Below are 19,019 nucleotides of genomic sequence, written 5' to 3'. Positions count from 1 at the left end.
AATCAGAGAGACTTTATTAATCCCAGAGGGACACTGAGCGGTCACAGCAGCACACATACAACAAACGCCAAGCATTCATATAAAATGAAGTGTAGAAACAGAGATATCAATAGATAAATATTGAGCTATAGGTATAAATATAAACATGAATACACATAAAAATATAAAAGGACAAAAATATGTGTTTAAATATATGTCATGGTGTGCAAAAGTGCCGAATGAAGTCGGAGAAAAGAATTCAAACTGGAGGTAGGACATTGTGGACCGCGGCCCTCCCCTCTAACCCTGCCCTCCCCGATCCTCCCCCCTAACCCTGCCCTCCCCGATCCTCCCCCCTAACCCTGCACCCCGATCCTTCCACCCTAACCCTGCCCCTGTACGTGCAGTTCAGCCCACCTGAGAAGCTTTAAAAGCAGCGACCTCCTCACTCTCTCCTCACTTCTCTCCTGCTCCTTCCACTGGAGAAGACAGACTGACAAGCACCTCCTCTTTTCTGCTCCATCACTATGGCTACCATGATGCTCTCACGAAGCTCCATCGGCGGAGGCTTTGGCAGCAGCCGTTCATCCAAAAGCATGAGCTCGTACAGTGTTGCTGGAGGAGGCGGTAGTATCAGGGTCTCACAGGCCGGGAGAACCTTCGCCGCTGGCGCTGGTGGCGGCCTCGGTGGAGGAGCTGGTGCAGCTTTCAGTGCAGGTGGAGGTGGAGGATTTGCTGCAGGTGCAGGTGGAGGATTTGGTGCAGGCTTTGCTGCAGGTGGAGGATTTGGGGGTGGCTTTGGCGGAGGAGCAGGGATGGACGACAGCGTCATCGGCAACGAGAAGTTCACCATGCAGAACCTCAACGACCGTCTCGCCAACTATCTCGCCAAAGTGGCGTCGCTGGAGAAGGCCAACGGCGAGCTGGAGCTGAAGATCAAGCAGTTCGTGGAGACGAAGGCTGGCCCGGCCGCCAGGGACTACAGCGCCTTCTACACCACCATCGCCGAGCTGCATGCCAAGGTGAGGAAACGGGGCAGCACGGGAGATGGAGTTCAGGGGTCTCCGCTCCTATTGGTCCACATTTTAAAGTTTACATTTATGAAATCACATAATGTTTTATGAAAAGACATGAAAATAAAGTTTGAAATTGCATGGAAGCTCAAGTGAACAATGTTTTGTTGTGCCTTTAATACTCATATTTAAAGTTGGAGAAAACCTACATTTGATTTATTTATTTTTTTAACAAATCCACTCACAGTGCAGTCCAGACAGATGTTTGCACTGCTGGTGTTTCATTCATACTTTTACAATTTAAAAAAAAAAGCACTCAAACCTTCTGGTGATTTTGAGAAAGAATAGAAAATCTTTGTAATTACAGCAGCTTTTGACTTCCATAGAGAAGAGGGCCAAGAGGCTGGAAAGAAAAGAAGAGAAGTGTTAGTAATCTGGTGGGAGGCTCCCAGTGAGTGGATGGAAATCTGAGGTGAACCACACCTGTGTGAGAGTGCTCCGGGTGAAGCAGCCACGTCCTCCAAGACTGATGTCACCTGTAAACCAGTCACTTGTTTTTGGTCTTCGTTTAGCTCCAACAGGAAACACGAGCTTTGGTTTTTCACATAAAAGCAGCTGCTGCGACTGATGGGCGTGTTACGGCGTGAGGAGATCTGATTGGCTTTGTTGTTATTCTCTGTAATGTTTGATTTATTAACCCTTCTTTACTGAATGGCATCATCTGATTAGCATTATTGATAATCTACCATTGATTGATTTCCCCTTTTTTTTGTGGCTCTGTGCTGGTTTTCAGATCCAGGATGCCATCATCGCCAAAGGTACCGTCATGTTGAGCATCGACAACGCCCGGCTCGCATCAGACGACTTCAGGTTGAAGTCAGTGGCTCCTTTTTTTCCCTTTTATTTACCTTTTATTTCTCTTTCTGTGTTCTTTGTACTTTCTTGCTGCTGTTTTCTTCTGACAGAAAAATGGTGCTCTGAAATAGACGTCCTGACAGTGAAAACCTCCCTACTGTGATATTGCCTCTCTTCAGCCCCCTCTGCTGTCTGCTGGTAGAAAAACATCAAGAACAGACAAACTCAGTCTGATTTTTTGATTTTCTCTCCTCCAGAAAAATCCCCCAAACACCATCCAGCAAGAGCAAAAATTAGACTTGGTATACAGATTAGATAAACATGAGAACTCATTGGAGCTCATTTGTTAGAATTTAAAGATGATTTTAGCAGCTGTTTCTCAGAAAGTCTAAGATTCACTTCTCTTTATTAAAGTTTATTTGAACATTTAACTGTTTAATCCGTAGAAACAAGCCTCAAGATTACTAAAAGAAAAAAATAGTGATGAATAGAGTTCTGGTTTTTGTCTCGAAATCAGCACAAACACCAAATGCTGATAAAAGTTATTCACAGAATTGTTGTTTGGATTTTATTCATCAGAACTAACCCATTATTTTCTGTGTCTTTAACTTTAACAGGTACGAGAACGAGCTGGGGATGCGTCAGTCGGTCGAGGCCGACATCGCCGGGCTGAAGGCGTTGTTGGGAGAGGTGGACGTGGCCAAGACTGACCTGAACATGCAGATCGAAGCCCTGAAGGACGATCTGGCAAGCATGAAGAAGAACCACGAGGAGGTAAGCAGATCCGTCTCACACGCAATGTTAAAACATGCAAGTGCCCATACTGGTATCCTTAGCCCCGCCTCCCTGTCCTTTAGGACCTGGTGTCCATGCGCTCTCAGATGAGCGGTCAGGTGAATGTGGAGGTGGACGCTGCTCCTCAGCAGGACCTCAACAAAGTCATGGAGGAGATCAGAGAGCACTACGAAACCGTCGCCGCCAAAGCACTCAAAGACGCAGAGGGCTGGTTCCAGGCCAAGGTACGTCAGCTTTCTGCTATTCAACAGAAACCTGCAACAGCTTGTTTTTGTTCACTACTTCCTCTTCTTCTTCTTTCAGTCGGAGGTCCTCACCAAGGAGGTGGCAGCCACAGAAATGACACTGAAGACATCAACCGTGGAAGTGAAGGAAGTGAAGAGTCAGCTTCAGGCTCTGGAGATTGAGCTCCAGTCTCAGCTCAGCATGGTGAGACGAACCGTTTAACTCATAATTACATCAATACATTTTTAATAATAACTTTATCTAATGAGAGCAACTTATTAAAAATGTCAAACAGTTAATGATGAGCTTGAATATCAGTGGTCCAAGCATCGAGCCCTGAGGAACTCCATCCCTCTGAGGGTTTACTTACCGTATTTTCGGCAGTTTAAGGCGCACTTAAAATCCTTTAATTTTCTCAAAAATCAGCAGTGCGCCTTATAATCCAGTGCACCTTATGTATGAATTCTGGTTGTGTTTACTGACCTCGAAACAATTTTATGTGGTAGACAGTGCTGAAAAATCTGTCAAAAAATGTTTTAGTACAACTTTGCTAAGCTACGAAGCCGCACAATCCAAAGCCGGATTGTCGGAGCATTACAGCTCCCTTAGTCAGGAGCCTCGCAGAGTAATCTGGGTCCAAAACTCCGTCCGTTTCAGGTCCCAAAGTCAAACGAACACTGCAGCATCACTGAGAGTTAAAAACTGTCTAAAAACTGTCTTTCATCTTTAATAAAATGATCAGCGTTGCTGCTTTACCAGGTGTAACTGTGAAGTTTAACATCCAGGCATCCATGAAAACAGAAGTTATTACATTTAACAGAGTTAGAAGTTAGCAGGAAGTTAGCTCGCTAGTTTCCACCCAGTGTTTGGTGTAACGCGTTACTGTAATTAAATTACTTTTCCACTGAAAAAGTAGAGTAACTAATTACTGTTCATTTTTAAGTATTTTAATTACAGTTACTTACAATGTACTTGCGTTACATTGTAAAATAATTAAACTCGCTGAATATCATTACTTAATTTCATTAATTTATCTTCTAAACGTAGAAGTAAACTCTGCCGCTTTAACATCGCTGTAGTGCAGCTGCACGTCATTTTGCGCCAGTTTGCTGCATAGTTGTATTCTACAGCGGAAGATTTCGGACTCGGCTGAAGCGTGTGGCTGTTTTATGAAGTGGACATATTCCCGTCTCTTCACTTTTCTGAAACAAGCAGACAAGAACATTACAGTAATATGTAAGCTATGTCCTGGTGAGAAAAAACTATCGACTGCTGTTAATAGCGCGAGTAATCTACTGAAGCGCCTGACACAGCATAGACGAACACTTCTGAGGGATCCTTGTTCATCATCCATGGATAACACCGCGGCAACTCCTGCTAAGCAGGCAAAACTTGATTTTACTTCAGCAGCACAGAAAGCGTCTGAAGGTGAGCTTAAAAAATGTTTGCAGGCTACATTGTGGAAGACATGCTACCGCTGCGTACTGTAGAGTCTCCGTCTTTAAAAAAAATTATTTATTATTTAAAGAGTTTAATTTCTATTGTTTGTCCACTCAAGGTTTATAGGGATTTTAAGAAGTATTTAGTTAAATTACTTATTTAGTAATTAAGTTACTTTTCTGACACAGTAATTAGATAAGTATTTTAAATACAATATTGACTAAGTAATTAGTAATTAGTAATTAATTACTTTTTTAAAGTAACTTACCCAACACTGTTTCCACCTAAGCATGATATAGCATGTTCTGACTGAGAGATGACTGAAAAAGTCAAACGTACAGCTCTGTTATCACTTCCAACATAAATGAAGACAGAAAATTTTTGATAAAACAGAGGCAGTATAATGTCCTCAAAAGTGGATATCAGGCCCTTGTAGAGCAAAATTTAGTATTTTGGCCAAAAATGAGATGTCCACATATGTGGACGCCAGGTCCTAGGAGGTTAATATACTGCAACAACATGGAAATAGAGCAGCTGTGAGAGAATTCAACATTAACAATCAATCATACAGAAGTGGAGGAAGCAAGAAGAATGAGTTGAGTATAGTTGGACTTATCTGACTGTTTTGTTTCACTTAATGCGCCTTATAATCTGGTGCATCTTATGGTCCGAAAAATACGGTAAATCAGTGTTAATTTTCAGATTTTGAAGCACAAGTGCAAAAAGTAACATGCTAATGCAACCTAAATACACCACAGTCACATGACCTCAAAATCACCACCGCTAAGTTTTCCATGATGAAGTTTGATTTAGCTGCTTGTTAGCAAACATCTTTAACACTCATCAAAGCTTCAAAATTCATAAGTTTATGTTCGAGAACAAAAGAAGAGGGGGTAACAAAGGACACCTTTACAGGGTTTTGTAGTGTTAGCTAGCTTCCAGCTGATCCATATGAGCAGGTAACATACTGTTAGCTAACATTAGCCAGAGGAAAACCAGCTCGGGGTCAGTTCTGATCCCTGAAAATAAACAAGAATACAGCAGCCACTAATCTCTCTAATGTTAGTGCCAGAGGCTGCTGGACAGAGGGAGCTAGAAGAGGGCACAGAGGGGTCCTCATTCAAAATGTCAAAGGACAAAGTCAAAGAACAGGAATTGTGAGAGTACTAAGTTCTGGGTTTTAGAAAATCCTCCCTGGGGAGTAACATCAGGCTGGTTCAGTTACATCTTCACATCGTGGCCTCGTTTTCTCTGATTCCTAAAAGCCTGAGTCGCAGAGAGGTGGCTGAAATGTAGCCCAATGTCACGACCTCATCCACAGGTAGAGGTTCTGTCTCTGACCTGCTCGTGTTTTTACAGAAAATGTCCCTTGAAGCCCAACTCGCCGAAGTCCAGAGCAGCTACGGCATGAAGATGGAAGGATTCCAGATGAGGGTGAGTCCTGCTCTCATGGGGTCGCATCCAAATGTTCCGTCAGCTGCTTTCAGCTTTTACACTCACACCGGGTTCACCTGTGCAGGTGAGCAGTCTGGAGGAGCAGCTGGTGCAGCTCAGAGCAGACCTGGAGAGGCAGGGACAGGAGTACCAGATTCTCCTGGACATCAAGACCAGACTAGAGCTGGAGATCGCCGAGTACAGGAGGCTGCTCGACGGAGAGGGAGGCGGGTAAGAAGAGCTCACCAGGACGGCCTCAGCTCTCTGTGGCCCCTGCTCTCTCCTCCTTCTCCTTACAGAGGTTACTTGGAAAACTAAAATATACAGAGGAAATATCCTTAGTTTTAGTGTTACCATCGGCTGCTAACATCAGTTCAATCTGGAAAGTCCTGATGAATGTACCTTTAATGGTACATTGTGTAATTCCCCTCTGTAAAATGTAAACTGTTCACCACAAAGTTTTCTGAATATGCAGAATTAAAGCTCCTCGTTAGCTTTGAAGAAAAAGAGTGTTTATCTAAGGAGCCTGACAGTGTCCAAACTCACATTCATGTTCCTCTTCCTCTCGTGCTGGTCACAGAAAGTTGCACTGCCTCTTTGTGCCCTCTTGTGGTGCAAACTGGCATTACACAAAAGCATGGTCTGGCACTCGTTTTTACTTCAGTTTGTAGATGTTTCGGCTTCAGCTCATTTTGGTCAACTGATGTTGGAAACTCGGGAATTGCACTACAGCACCTACCTGTAAACGTGTGAGCGGGTTCTGCTTTTCAGACGAGCATCTCTGACCAGCTTTGTCTCATTTCCCACGCAGATCTTCGCTCTCCTCCTCTACCTCCACCACAACCAAAACAGTCATCACAAAGGTTGTGGAGGAAACCATCTGAGGCCAATCACGTGTCTGTCTGCCCGGGGTTGGAGTCGGATCTCCACCTTTCTTCACCTTCCTGCATGCTGGGCGAGCGCACACCTCCACCTGAAGATCGCTTCTCACCTTCACATCACACCAGTTTCCTGCTTCACAGGAAACCACAGCCGGTCTAAAGATGGAGGGTTTGTGAGGGGAAGCCTTTTCTTGGCTTATGCTGGTGAAAATTTACTGCTGTGCCTGCAGGTCTTCTGTGTGCCGCTTCAACAAATAAAACGCAACAAAACCCAAAAAGTGTCTGAAGTTAATGTCTGTGCTCACAAACTTCCGCGTTACTCAAACGAAACGGCTTTATTCTCAAATATCAACCAAAGGCAGTAAAAAGTATTTTTAAAACACACCTTCACATCCTTTTCACCTCATAGCAACTGTTTCTTCTGCTTCATGAACTGAAATTCAAAACGGATACATCTTTGCATCAGCTGTTAAAGAAATCGATCACAGTAAGATGAATTCTAAAAACTTTGAAAATTAAAGGTCCCAAACTACTCCAGCTTATTATTCACAATCACAGCTCTTACTCTGAGAAGGTGGATACCTGTAGGATGTTTCGAAAACTAGTTCTCAACATTTTTGCTGGACATGTTTCGGCGTTAGAGACCGAACAGCAGCAGCTCCTACCTGCAGTTCCTCTGGTGTCCAGCAGAGGCAGCAGTGAGTCAGTCCCCATAGACTCTCATGTTAAAGCTTTTGAGCAAAAACAAACATGTTTCCATACAACCTGTTTGGTCTCTATAGATAAACCCCCCCCTTCATGACTCTGTGAGGACGGCAGACTTCCTGTTTCTGAAAACAAGCCGACACATTCCAGCAGAAACAGACGGAAACTGCAACATGTATCATTAGTTTCTTTATTAACTTTCTTCCAGTACAAGATGCTCAATTGCCTCCACCTTCTGTTTCTCTTTTTTTAACTTTTATTACATTTTATTTTGTAGGAATTACATAATCAATAGATTTGTACACAGTGAGCGATCTAGACGGGAGGGGAGGGGGGGTTGGGCTCCTTTGTGCTGATGATGAATTTTGGTCCTCTGGAGCCCAACAACGCTAAAAACTGACTTTAACAAATTATTAAAAAATAATAATAATAATAATAATAAACGGTCACGTGATTATCATCAGCAACAAAAAGACGCCTGCCGTGTCCCGATCAATCAATACTGCTCAATAAAAACGTGGAAAAGATCAAAGAGTTTAACAGTACATCCACATCCTGCGAGTACCCACACCTGCAAGTAAAATACTAGTAAACTGGCAGGAAGTACTCTCACCTGAGTTTAAGTACTTTGACTGCCAAAAACACAAATGGACGAACCTGAAGAGGTCAGACCCCGTTCACCGAGAAATGCGACGTTTCTTCTTTTCACATAAAAACTACAACGCTGTAGCAGAGTCGGTCCAAGGTCAGATTCACGCGAGCTCGCAGACATGAACGTCGTACACTTATGAGAATACTGAAGGCTCTGTTAGGGGCTTCATGTTGCAGCTGTGGCTCAACCTCATGACCCACTACACCCGTTTATCGCCCACAGGGTTACCCTCGAGAATCAATGAGGAAAATCAAAACTGGAAGAACAGTGAGCTTCCCTTTCCATGAGCGGGATCGCTGATCGCTCTGCTGTCAGTGAACGCCACGCGTTCAAGTCACTGCCGGCTGACAAGCATGAGAGAAAGGAAAAACAAAACAAAAAAAAAAAAAAAACCCACAAAAAACTAACAATCCCCCCGGCTGGACAGAATAGGCACAGAGATTCCACCGAGTTTCAAAATAAAAGCCTAGTGTAGACCAAACCATTCCAGCAACACTGTAAAAAGTTACAGTTCCTGTAAAAAAAAAAAAAAAAAAAATAGGAGGGGAAAACTAGGAAAACAGTCGACCATCATCAATCTGATTCCTGGAATAACGTAAACACACATTTCTTTCTTTAATCTGAGCTCTGATCAGTAACTAAGTTTGTGATCAGCTTCTATATTTCTAATTTTAGAGATGTTGCACAAATGGAAGAAAGCAGTCTTACATATGTGTTTAATATGTGCATTGAAGGACATGTCCTGGTCAAAATGACTCCAAGGTTCCTCACAGTGTTACTGGAGGCCAAGGTAATGCCATCCAGAGTAAGAATCTGGTTAGATACCATATTTCTAAGATTTTCAGGGCCGAGTACAATAACCTCAGTTTGATCTGAATTAAGAAGCAGAAAGTTAGGGGCCATCCAGATCTCTAAATGTATGCTATGTCTTCTAATGATACTGCCTAAGGGAAGCATGTATAATGTAAACAGAATTGGTCCTAGCACTGAACCCTGTGGAACTCCATAATTGACCTCAGTGTGTGAAGAGGACTCTCCATTTACATGCACAAATTGGAGTCTATTAGATAGATATGATACAAACCACTGCAGTGCAGTACCTGTAATACCTACAGCGTGCTCTAATCACTCTAACAGGATATTATGGTCGACAGTATGGAACGCTGCACTGAGGTCTAGCAGGACAAGCACAGAGATGAGTCCACTGTCAGAGGCCATAAGAAGATCATTTGTAACCTTCACTAAAGCTGTTTCTGCCCATATGGAAAAGATATATATAAATCTTATAAAGTTTGTATCTGTCTTGTGTGAAACTTGTATGAAAAGCATACAAGAGTGAAAACAGATATAAGATCCCTTGAAAAATTATATAATGAAACTTGTATGTTTTGGATACTTACTAAAACAATATATGAAAGTAATGAGAAAGTGGCCACTTTCATGAGTAAATCATATAAGTTTTTACTATTTCTTTTCCATATGGGTGTGCTGAGCTCTGAAACCTGACTGAAACTCTTCAAATAAGCCATTCCTCTGCAGATGATCTGTTAGCTGTTTGACAACTACTCTTTCAAGGATGTTTGATATGAAAGGAAGGTTGGAGATTGGCCTATAATTAGCTAAGACTGCTGGGTCTAGAGATGCTTTTTAAGTAAAGGTTTAGCTACAACCAGCTTGAAGGCCTGTGGTACATAGCTGATTATTAGAGATAGGTTGATCATATTTAAGATTGAAGAATTAATTAATAGCAGGACTTCTTTGAGCAGTTTTGTAGGAATGGGGTCTAAAAGACACGTTGATGGTTTGGAGGAAGTAATTATTGAAGTTAACTCAGAAAGATCGATTGGAGAAAAAGAGTCTAACTTAACATCAATGGTACTAAAAGTAGCTGTAGATAATATTACATCTGTGGGATGATTATTGGTCATTTTTTCTCTAATGATTAAAGTTTTATTTGTGAAGAAGTTCATGAAGTCATTACTAGTTAACGTTAAAGGGATGGTTGGCTCAGTAGAGCTCTGACTGTTTGTCAGCCTGCCTACAGTGCTGAAGAGAAACCTGGGGTTGTTCTTATTTTCTTCAATCAGTGACGAATAGTAAGATGTTCTGGCTTTGTGGAGGGCTTTCTTATAAAGCAACAAACTATTTCTCCAGGCTGATCTCTTTGCAGGGACGGTGGAGAGCGCAGCAGACTCGTGAGATATTTCAGAGAAACCTGAATGAATCAGAACTGCAGCCGATATTGTTTGGGTCACATAGATTTATGTTACAGAGGAAGGATAAAGCTTCCATCAGTTATCAGCGACTCCACAGAGCGACTGGACTACGAAGCCCGATTCTAGTGCGCTGTAGAATGGAAGGCTGGGATTTTGGACCCTTTCATGTTCCTTTAGAGCGTACCGAGATGGCGTGGCGTGTCAGTGCCGTGAGTGTGCAGTTTTCGGTAAACGGGGTCACGGTCTGTCAGGAACTGCTGGTCTGAGTCAGTAAAAAACAGGAAATAGAAAAATGAAGTACTCAAACTGTTGGTCTCTTAAGTATTTGTGCTTGTTAAGGTCTCCAAAAATAAGTCCTGGTACTCTACAGTCAGTCCAGTTTAAAGATTATCTACAGCCCCACCCACCCGCCCGCCCCCCAGACACACGGTATATAACGTGTACGCACACAAAGACACTTGCATAAGAGCAAATGCGTCAGTCCGCCCTGCCCACAGATAAAATGCAAAAAGAGCACAAAAGGTATGAAAATGTAAGAAAAACTCATGAGGAAAAGCTTTATATATCGTATTTTTTTAAAAAAAGGAATAATACTTTGTTTTTCCGGAGGTTAAAGGGTTTGCAGTTAGCTACTGTCACTGCCCACGGCACTGCTGCCGCCGTCACTGCTGGTGCTCGCCGTGTCCGCTCGCTCTCGCTTGTGGATCTGCTCGTGTGCTTTGAGGTGGCCCGACTGGCTGAAAGTCTTCCCGCACTGGGGGCAGGCGTACGGCCGCTCGCCCGTGTGGATCTGCTGGTGCGCCTTCAGGTGGCCGAGACGGCCGAAGCTCTTCCCGCACTGCGTGCAGCCGAACGGCCGCTCGCCCGTGTGGATCTTCTCGTGGGTTTTTAAGACGCCCGAGTTGCTGAAAGTCTTTCCGCACTGCGAGCAGGTGAAGGGCTTCTCGCCGGTGTGGATCTGGATGTGGTTGCGGTAGCTCGTCTCCTTGGTGAAGCTCTTGCCGCAGTGCTGGCAGCAGTACGGACGCTCGCCCGTGTGGCTCAGGTGGTGCGCCTTCAGCTCCTTGGACTGGCTGAAGCTCTTGCCGCAGGTGGTGCAGATGAACGGGCGCTCGCCGGTGTGCAGCCGCTGGTGTGAGCGCAGGTCGTCGGCTTTGGTGAAGCCTTTGGGGCAGTGGGCGCAGACGTACGGTTTCTGGCCCGTGTGGATGAGCTGATGCCGCTTGAGGTTGCCCGCCTGGCCGAAGCTCTTGCCGCACTGTGAGCAGGTGTATGGCCGCTCGCCCGTGTGTATGCGCTGGTGCGTTTTCAGGTTTCCCAGCGTGCTGAAGTTTTTCCCGCACTGCGTGCAGGAGAATGGTTTTTCACCCTGCATGTTGCGAGGTTTCCTCACCGTCGGGCTCTGCGTTTTAGTCGTGACCACCAGACTCCCTCCTGCCCTTCCTGCCGCCATCATCGCCTCCGTGGAGGACTTCCCCACGTGTGCGGGCTGCAGCTCGTACAGTGCCCCCCCTCCGAACTCAGCGTCTGGTTTGCCGATCCCGTCCAAGAGCAGGGAGTCGGGGCGGAGCTTGTTGAGCTCCGTGCGCAGCTCGGCCATGTGGATGGACTCGAGGCCGTTGTGCTGCAGGTGGGCGGACATGGCGTTGGTCTCGGGGTACTCCGACTTGAGCGCGCTCAGCTCGGCGGTGTAGTAACACTGTAGGTCCACGTGGTGGTCCGACTTGATGTACTCCAGAGTGTCAGTGACCTGCAACAAGAAAACAGCTGCAGTCACATCTGCTCAACTTGAGCACGTTAGCATTTCACACTGAGACTTCTCTCAGCATCGAGCACATCAGGTCTGCTGACCAACATTTTATTAGTGAAGAAGTTCATGAAGTCATTACTAGTTAACGTTAAAGGGATGGTTGGCTCAACAGAGCTCTGACTGTTTGTCAGCCTGCCTACAGTGCTGAAGAGAAACCTGGGGTTGTTCTTATTTTCTTCAGTCAGTGATGATTTCTTATAAAGCAACAAACCATTTCTCCAGGCTAAATGATAAAGAACAGCAAATCAGCCTCTGATTTCTGGTCTGCTCTCAGTGACAAAACCTCAAGGAAGACAAGAAATGTGACCTTCAGCTGCTGATAAAGCAGATGTTCATGCACTCATGTTTGATGCTATTCTGCTGTTTTCACACTGCTGCGTGTCTGCGCTCTGTTCTCAGACACAAATCTTTGCATTTCTCTGCTCTTTGTTGCTATTGCTCAACTGACTCTACAGTAAACTGCATGATAAAAGACTACAGAGGAAGCATCACTGTCAGTACTAGACAGCATTAACGGGGATTCAATCACACCCTTTCTGTCCACACAGACCTGCAGCTTTTATGAACCCCCACTAGATCTGGGAAGACTTTCTGCAAGACGTCAGTGTCTGTGGGACGTTCACATCATCCATCGCGGGCCTGAGATACCTCCATGGACGGCTCTTTGTGCACTTCCAGTTTGCAGGTACTGGATTTTATACGCCTGTGCCAATCAGGCTTAAAAACACCTGAGTTCACAGAGGCGTGGCCCACACAGTGTGAGAATGACTTTATTGTGAATTCAGCTGTTTAAAAGGACAAATTTCACATGGCTGTGATAAAAACGCGCTGAGAGAGTCTTGTGTGACCGACCTCCATTAAAGGCTGTCTGAGAGTTTCAGCCCTGATCTGCTTTCAGACCTCAGACAATGAAGCAGCATCCTCACCACGATTCATCAAATAACTCGATTATTCAAACTAACAGTTTTTGCTTCGATAGCGAGAATGCCGACACGCTCGACTTTCTTCATTGCAGCCACCATGTGCGTCTTTAAAGGCTCACACACACACACACACACACAGCCAAAACTAAGGCATGTATCTTATTTTAACATCACTGTACTTGTAGTTTCTTACTAAGATGTTTTCTTTAAAAGAAATATAGCAGATAAATACAAAATGAAATGTTTTTTATAGATAACACTGCATTTTCAAAGAAAAGTATCCAGTTACTCGATTAATCAATAGAATACTCGATTACTAAACTGATGGCTAGCCTCAGGCCTAAAGCTCAGGCTCTGCTTCATATTCAAATAAGTGTTCAGAATGATGCAGTGCGTGGTTTGTCCCTCTGAGCTGTTTAAATGAGATAAACAGGCGTGGGATCAGCTCAGGTGTTTGCTTTAAAAGGATTTGCAGTCGTGAGCCTGATGATGAGGAGAAGCTCCTCGCAGCGACGACTCCCAGCTTCGTCTAACAACAGGCTCAGGACGAACACGGTGACGACACGAGCGTCGTTCACAGTGAGGCACCGCTGCTTCATCACTGCTGCTCATTACAGTAAAATATTTGAGCCAAAGACTCCACACCAGCGTCCTATGAAGCCTCTGTGACTGAACACAGAGTGGAAATGAGCGTGTGGGCTGTTGCCGACAGTTTGGTAAAACCTCAGCTCCCTCCATCTCCGGAACCATCTACACGAAGAAGGAACCTTCAACATAAAAACATCATCATGAACACAGTGAAGGACACCAGCGGAGGGAAGCCACTTCATATTTTGGGTTATCTAAGATTTCCTCCATCGCTGACCCGACTCACAAAAGAGAAAAGTCACGACAATCATGAAAGACAGCAACACAACAGCAGACACTACTAAACTGCAGAGAACCTATTATGCACTTTGACCATGAGCCACAGCCTTCTGATTGGTAGGGAGACAACCAATCAGAAGGTCAGTGGACTGAAGTGCCCTCGGGCAAGATACTGAACCCAGAGTGCGAGAGTGGGAATGTTAGACAAGGCGATTAGGCACAGGAAAGAGTGTTTGTGAATGAGGGTTGTAGTAAAAAGTCAGATAATATAAATCCAGATTATCATTAATTGTGTAGTGCTTTCCCACGCTGAGTTCAGAGTCGTTCAGTCAGCGTGATGTTTACAGCCTGATGTTATCGAGCATTTCAGTCAGTCTGACAGCGTTGCTATGAATTATGCGATGGAAATATCTCCTTTCATAAATGGACCCTCAAGTGTTTACTACACTAAAGGATCTCATGAAGCAGGGGTGGGGAACTCCAGGCCTCGAGGGCCGGTGTCCTGCAGGTTTTAGATCACACCCTGGGTCAACACACCTGAATCACATGATTAGTTCATTACAACTTCAGGAGATTTAAATCAGCTGTGTTGGATCGAGGACACCGGCCCTCGAGGCCTGGAGTCCCCCCATCCCTGTCATAAAGGAAGCACTGAGGCCTTTTCCTTCATATACAAACAGCTCTGACTCCAGGTCATCTCCAAAATGCTCTGATCTCCTAACAGGTTTCAACTTTGGGGATAAATCTTTGTTCGTAGAAAACACCAGAGTTCTGTGAACATCATCACCAGGAGCTTCTCTTAGTACAGCTGTCATCAGATCAGGTCCAGAGTCTCATAAAGGGAGAGCACGTCTAAAAACACTACGACTTCTCAAATATGGCAAAAATTAAACTCAGTTATTCAAGTCACAGTTATCACTTCGTTGTGTTGCTCTTACCACTTTTAATAACCTCTGTATGCTTTGGTTTACTCACAGGGCCTCCTCACACTCCTCTGACCCTCAGGTGTGCGACGAGTTACCTGCCAACCACACACCTGAGCTCTGAGCTGACCCCTGGGCTCCTCCTGCTTTGGTAAAATTTTCAGGGTTGCAAATTTACTGAATTTTAATCTCCGCCGTGATTTTGTCTCCCCGCACTTAATTAAACACGATCAACCAATAGTGACAGTTCATTCTCCCTACATGAGCCAATCACAGCTGTCCCCTGCACACCAGATTAAAGTCAGATAAACAAACAGGACACGACCAAAAGCCACAGCGGAAGGTGAAGCACTCGCAAAGAGCCTAACTGATTGGACCATCCGACAAAACATGACAACCTGCAGCATAACAGCCGCACGAAGGACGAGGAAAACAAGGCAGCAGCTGCAATCGTGAAGCGCCCAACATCACCTCAGATGTACACAAAGGTGAGAGCGTCCAGCGCACTAACAACATGAAGTGGACGCACACTCACAGCGTGCCTGGGATGGATCGCAAAACTTCTACAAAGATACCACCAACAACAAAACACACGCCACATCTTTATATAATATATTCAGACCTTTCAAACACAACAGAAGTAAATAATGAAACGAACAGCCTGGCGTTGATGGCGTCTGAGTTGGACTGAGCCTTTTACGCTGCTCTCTGACAGGATAAACAACCTCAGGGTTTCTGTTACATCAGCAGAATTTTAAACAGACTCTGGTGGGCGCTTTTTATTCACAGAATATGAAAAACTTTATTTATACCCAATGTATGAAGATACTTTGAAAAAGCACGAATGATAATAACGGTAATAACACAATAACAGCGTCGTCGCTCTCAGCTGCCGGCCTCTGGTGTTTTACCTGGGAGATGTAGTCGAACACTGAGCTCGGCTCGTAGTGCGACTTGTAGTCCAGCTCTGTTACGTCACTGTGGTGAAACGGCCCCAGGTGGTGGTTGCCGTGGTGACCGTGATGCTCAGACTTGATGTAGTCGAGGCCACTGATCTCCATCTTGATCTGGTCCTGGCCCAGCTCGGCGGTGGACAGCGGCTGGATCTCTGACAGGTCCACGGTCCTGATGGGCTCCAGGTCACCGTCCTCCGGCTCGCTCTTCACGCACGGCAGCATCACCAGCGGCTCTGCGATCTCCGCCGCCAGTGAACTGAGCGTGGGCGTGGGACAGTCGGAGGAGAGGAGGGCCAGAGTGGGCGTCGGGGTTGAGCCGATGGGCCCGGCGCCGCAGTCCACCTGCAGGGAGGAGTCCAGCGGCAGGGGAGGCGAGCCGCATTCGGGGGACAGGCCCAGGCTCAGGCACTCACTCTCCAAGTCTGTCATGGTGAGGGGGTGGAGCTAATCCTCCTCACCTGCTCCGTTTCAACACCTGAGGTATCGCTGAGGTTGGTAAAAGTCGTCCTCCTCCTCCACTCCCCTCCTGCTGGTGAAGTCTGCTGGCCCTCACAGGAGGAGGGGCTGGGGGGGGGGGGGGGGGGGGGTCCCTGAGAGCGTCCTCTGGAAAACGATGACGTAGTGGAAGATCAGCCAGATGTCAGCATGTATGGCTGACCATCACGAGCCTGTAGAGAGAAGACAGAGGAGTTGATTACCATGACAACAGCAGCTAAAGCCAATCAGAGTCTTCGGCGACGAAACATGAGGAAACCCCCAACACTGCAGCACCTCTGAGCATGAAAGCCAGGTATGCAAGCATATTCTGAAACCAGGATTCCCCCCGCCCCCCAGGGGCTTGAGGCCACCACCGTTAGTGTCTGGCCCTGGCGCCTAATGTGTGCAGACTGGTGAGACTCTACTGAGTTTTTGAGGCTGCACCTTCAGCATGAGCACGCCTGAAAAACTCAGTCTGAATAACTTTACAGCAAGCATTTTTACACTTTCAGGGGGGCAGATACCAGCGCCAATGATAGAGATGACTCTTGGGAACATCCCTATCGACAGCTGCTGCGGTTCCGTTTCTGCACTGGTGCATGACAACAGTAAGACTGCAGTCAGCCGGTCACCGCCATCATGCAGACAAAGCTGATGTGGTGGCAGCTGTAAATGGGGCACAGGTCGGCCTGCAGAGGTGCGCTGTTTGCAGGAGCAGGATGTCATTAGAGGAGACAGTCAGCTGCTGCAGCTGTGTGTGTGCAGCGGCCTCCCACACACATGCACTCTGAAAAGTTTTCAGGTAAAGTAGAACAGCCGCTCTGTGCACAGTGCTGCAGCTTCCTAGCCTCCCTGCCGCTCAGGTGAACATTACCTGCGCTCCTCCCTTCCATATTACCTGTCACCCCGCGAGCACTCAGGTGGCCCCTCCACTCGCCACGCAGCCGCCGCACTGCCTGCCTCCCGGGCTGCTGGCGGTGGTTCTCCCCAGAGGTTGCTCCTCTCCGCTCTCGCTCTAACACCTCCACATTCTTCACCAACTCTGCACAACTTTTACTGCGGTTCGCACACACAAGCTCACGGCTGCCAGCGGAAGGACACGCTCCGCAGCCGCCTCACAGCCCTACAAAGACGGGCAGGCTGCCATGTCTATCTGGCTGGCTGGCTGGCTGGCTAGCTAGCTAGCAGCTAGCCAGTGGCCATCTTGTTTATCGTCTGCAGCCTGCTAAGCTAGCGCGCTGCTGCTGCTGCTGCTGCTACTGCTAGCGGGGGGAGAAAGTGAGAGTGAGGCGGGGAGAGGGCGCCGCAGCGGTTAGCCTGGCCCCCTCCCCGGGGTTCCGGCGCTACGGCGAGCGGCTGACATCGCAACACAAAAGGAGCCAACAAACTACGGAGCCCGAGCGGCGGCACTACGGTCATCGAGCGTCCGGCGGCGCGGTAAAACGGCAGGAAACCGAGCGGAGCGACGCGGCGGCGAGCGGCGCGGCGACGCCGAGCAGGCGGCCGATAACGGCGGGACGTTACCTGCGGGTGGTCCGCTTCATGGCCGGCTGGCTGTCCACCTCGGTTCGGCTCCGCTGCCCGTCACTCGTAGCTCACTCCGCCGGACCCGCCACGTCCACCTCGGCAGAACACCCGCCGCCTCGCCTCCTCTCCTCCCCTCTATCACTGACTAATTCCGCTCCCTCCCTCCTTCTTACCTTCCTTTCCTCCCTCCTTCCTCTCTCGCTTCTCCCCCCCTTTCCTTCCTTCCCTCCCTTCTCGCTCGTGCACATACCCGACTGAACGGGTATGTAGGTAACTATGACAACGGTAGTAGGTGGGTACAGCTCTCGGTGTCTGCGCGCGCAGGGCGGTATGCGCTCGCTACATTGTTGCAGCACAGACACCGTCGTCCCCTCGCGCTCCCTTTGATCTCGGCTTGTTTCCATCCGCACGCGCCGGTGTGTTAATATGAATGAATAGGGAACAGCACGCGCCCGCTGAGCCGGGTCAAGGCGGTCAAGTGCAGTCGAGTGACGTCAGCGCGTGTCCATGGGGTGGGCGTCTTTTTTTTTTTTTTTTATTAAGGCGGGTATCAGCTGCTAAAACCGGGGTCAGCTAGCTGAACAAAAGCAGGTGGGCGTCTTTAAAAAATATCTTTGAAATAAAAGATTTTTTTCCTGCAAAAAATATCAAAAATAAGAGCGCCGCCATGTGTCCTGCTACCAGTTCAGAATTTTACAGAAACAAGTTCAGGGTGTATGAAACAGCTGACATTCGCATAGTTGCCAGTAGGTGTAGGTAAAACTTGACATTTATTCAAAGCCTCTTGAAATCAGATGACTCTTTCTGATACACCTTGTATTAATGCAGAACTGTTTTTTTTTATTGTTAATGTTGATCACAGTCACACAGATTGGCTGTCCTTATATGGTCATCTTAAGAGACCCTACCCACCTGTTTAAACCTGCCAATCAGGTGAATACTGGCTGAGGAAGGGGGCAAGGTGTTTGTTTCAGGGCAAAGTGAAGAGTGTGGTTTGATTCCAGACACCCAAATCCCCTTCGGGGGTCACTTAAAATCAAACAAGTGGACCTACCCACTGTGGCGCCCCCTTGTGACAAGGCGAAGCAGCTTATAGAAGCTTTGTGTCAAAGTTTGGTATTTTTAGCCTTTATGAACGTTTTGTATTTGAGTCTAAATTTGGAAACACTTTAACTAACCTCATACATAAGTGGACTACGAATATTTCAAGACAGCATTTATGTCTCTGAGGGGGTTTTTTTTAATCTGTTTAAACAGCATTTTGTTTAAATGTTGAAGCAACCAGGTCAAGTTGCTGAACATTTGTGAAATAATATTAAAGAACAGTCAGCGTTCCAGCCG

General features: G+C 46.6%; 2 protein-coding genes across 2 annotated transcripts; one reads left to right on the top strand and one right to left on the bottom strand.

The window, feature by feature from the left end:
- The first annotated feature begins 575 nt into the window (after window positions 1-575).
- Window positions 576-6,852, top strand: LOC134625647 (keratin, type I cytoskeletal 50 kDa-like). Its single transcript, XM_065470485.1, has 8 exons — window positions 576-1,001; window positions 1,786-1,868; window positions 2,465-2,621; window positions 2,705-2,866; window positions 2,946-3,071; window positions 5,667-5,741; window positions 5,827-5,972; window positions 6,553-6,852. Exons 1-8 carry the CDS (start codon window positions 576-578, stop codon window positions 6,623-6,625), a joined length of 1,248 nt encoding a protein of 415 aa, XP_065326557.1. The 3' UTR covers window positions 6,626-6,852.
- A 3,765-nt stretch (window positions 6,853-10,617) lies between these two features.
- si:dkeyp-113d7.1 (uncharacterized protein LOC407709 homolog) lies at window positions 10,618-16,250 on the bottom strand. Its single transcript, XM_063472576.1, has 2 exons — window positions 15,630-16,250; window positions 10,618-11,945 (listed from the first exon to the last, which is right to left on the bottom strand). The coding sequence occupies exons 1-2, from the start codon at window positions 16,101-16,103 to the stop codon at window positions 10,821-10,823; spliced, it is 1,599 nt and encodes a 532-aa protein (XP_063328646.1). The 5' UTR covers window positions 16,104-16,250; the 3' UTR covers window positions 10,618-10,820.
- Between the last annotated feature and the right edge of the window lie 2,769 nt (window positions 16,251-19,019).

The sequence above is a fragment of the Pelmatolapia mariae genome, linkage group LG4, assembly GCF_036321145.2.
Source record: "Pelmatolapia mariae isolate MD_Pm_ZW linkage group LG4, Pm_UMD_F_2, whole genome shotgun sequence".
Taxonomy (NCBI): Eukaryota; Metazoa; Chordata; class Actinopteri; order Cichliformes; family Cichlidae; genus Pelmatolapia; species Pelmatolapia mariae.
Note: the sequence above shows the minus strand (reverse complement) of the source record. Positions and strands in the feature narration are given on the sequence as shown.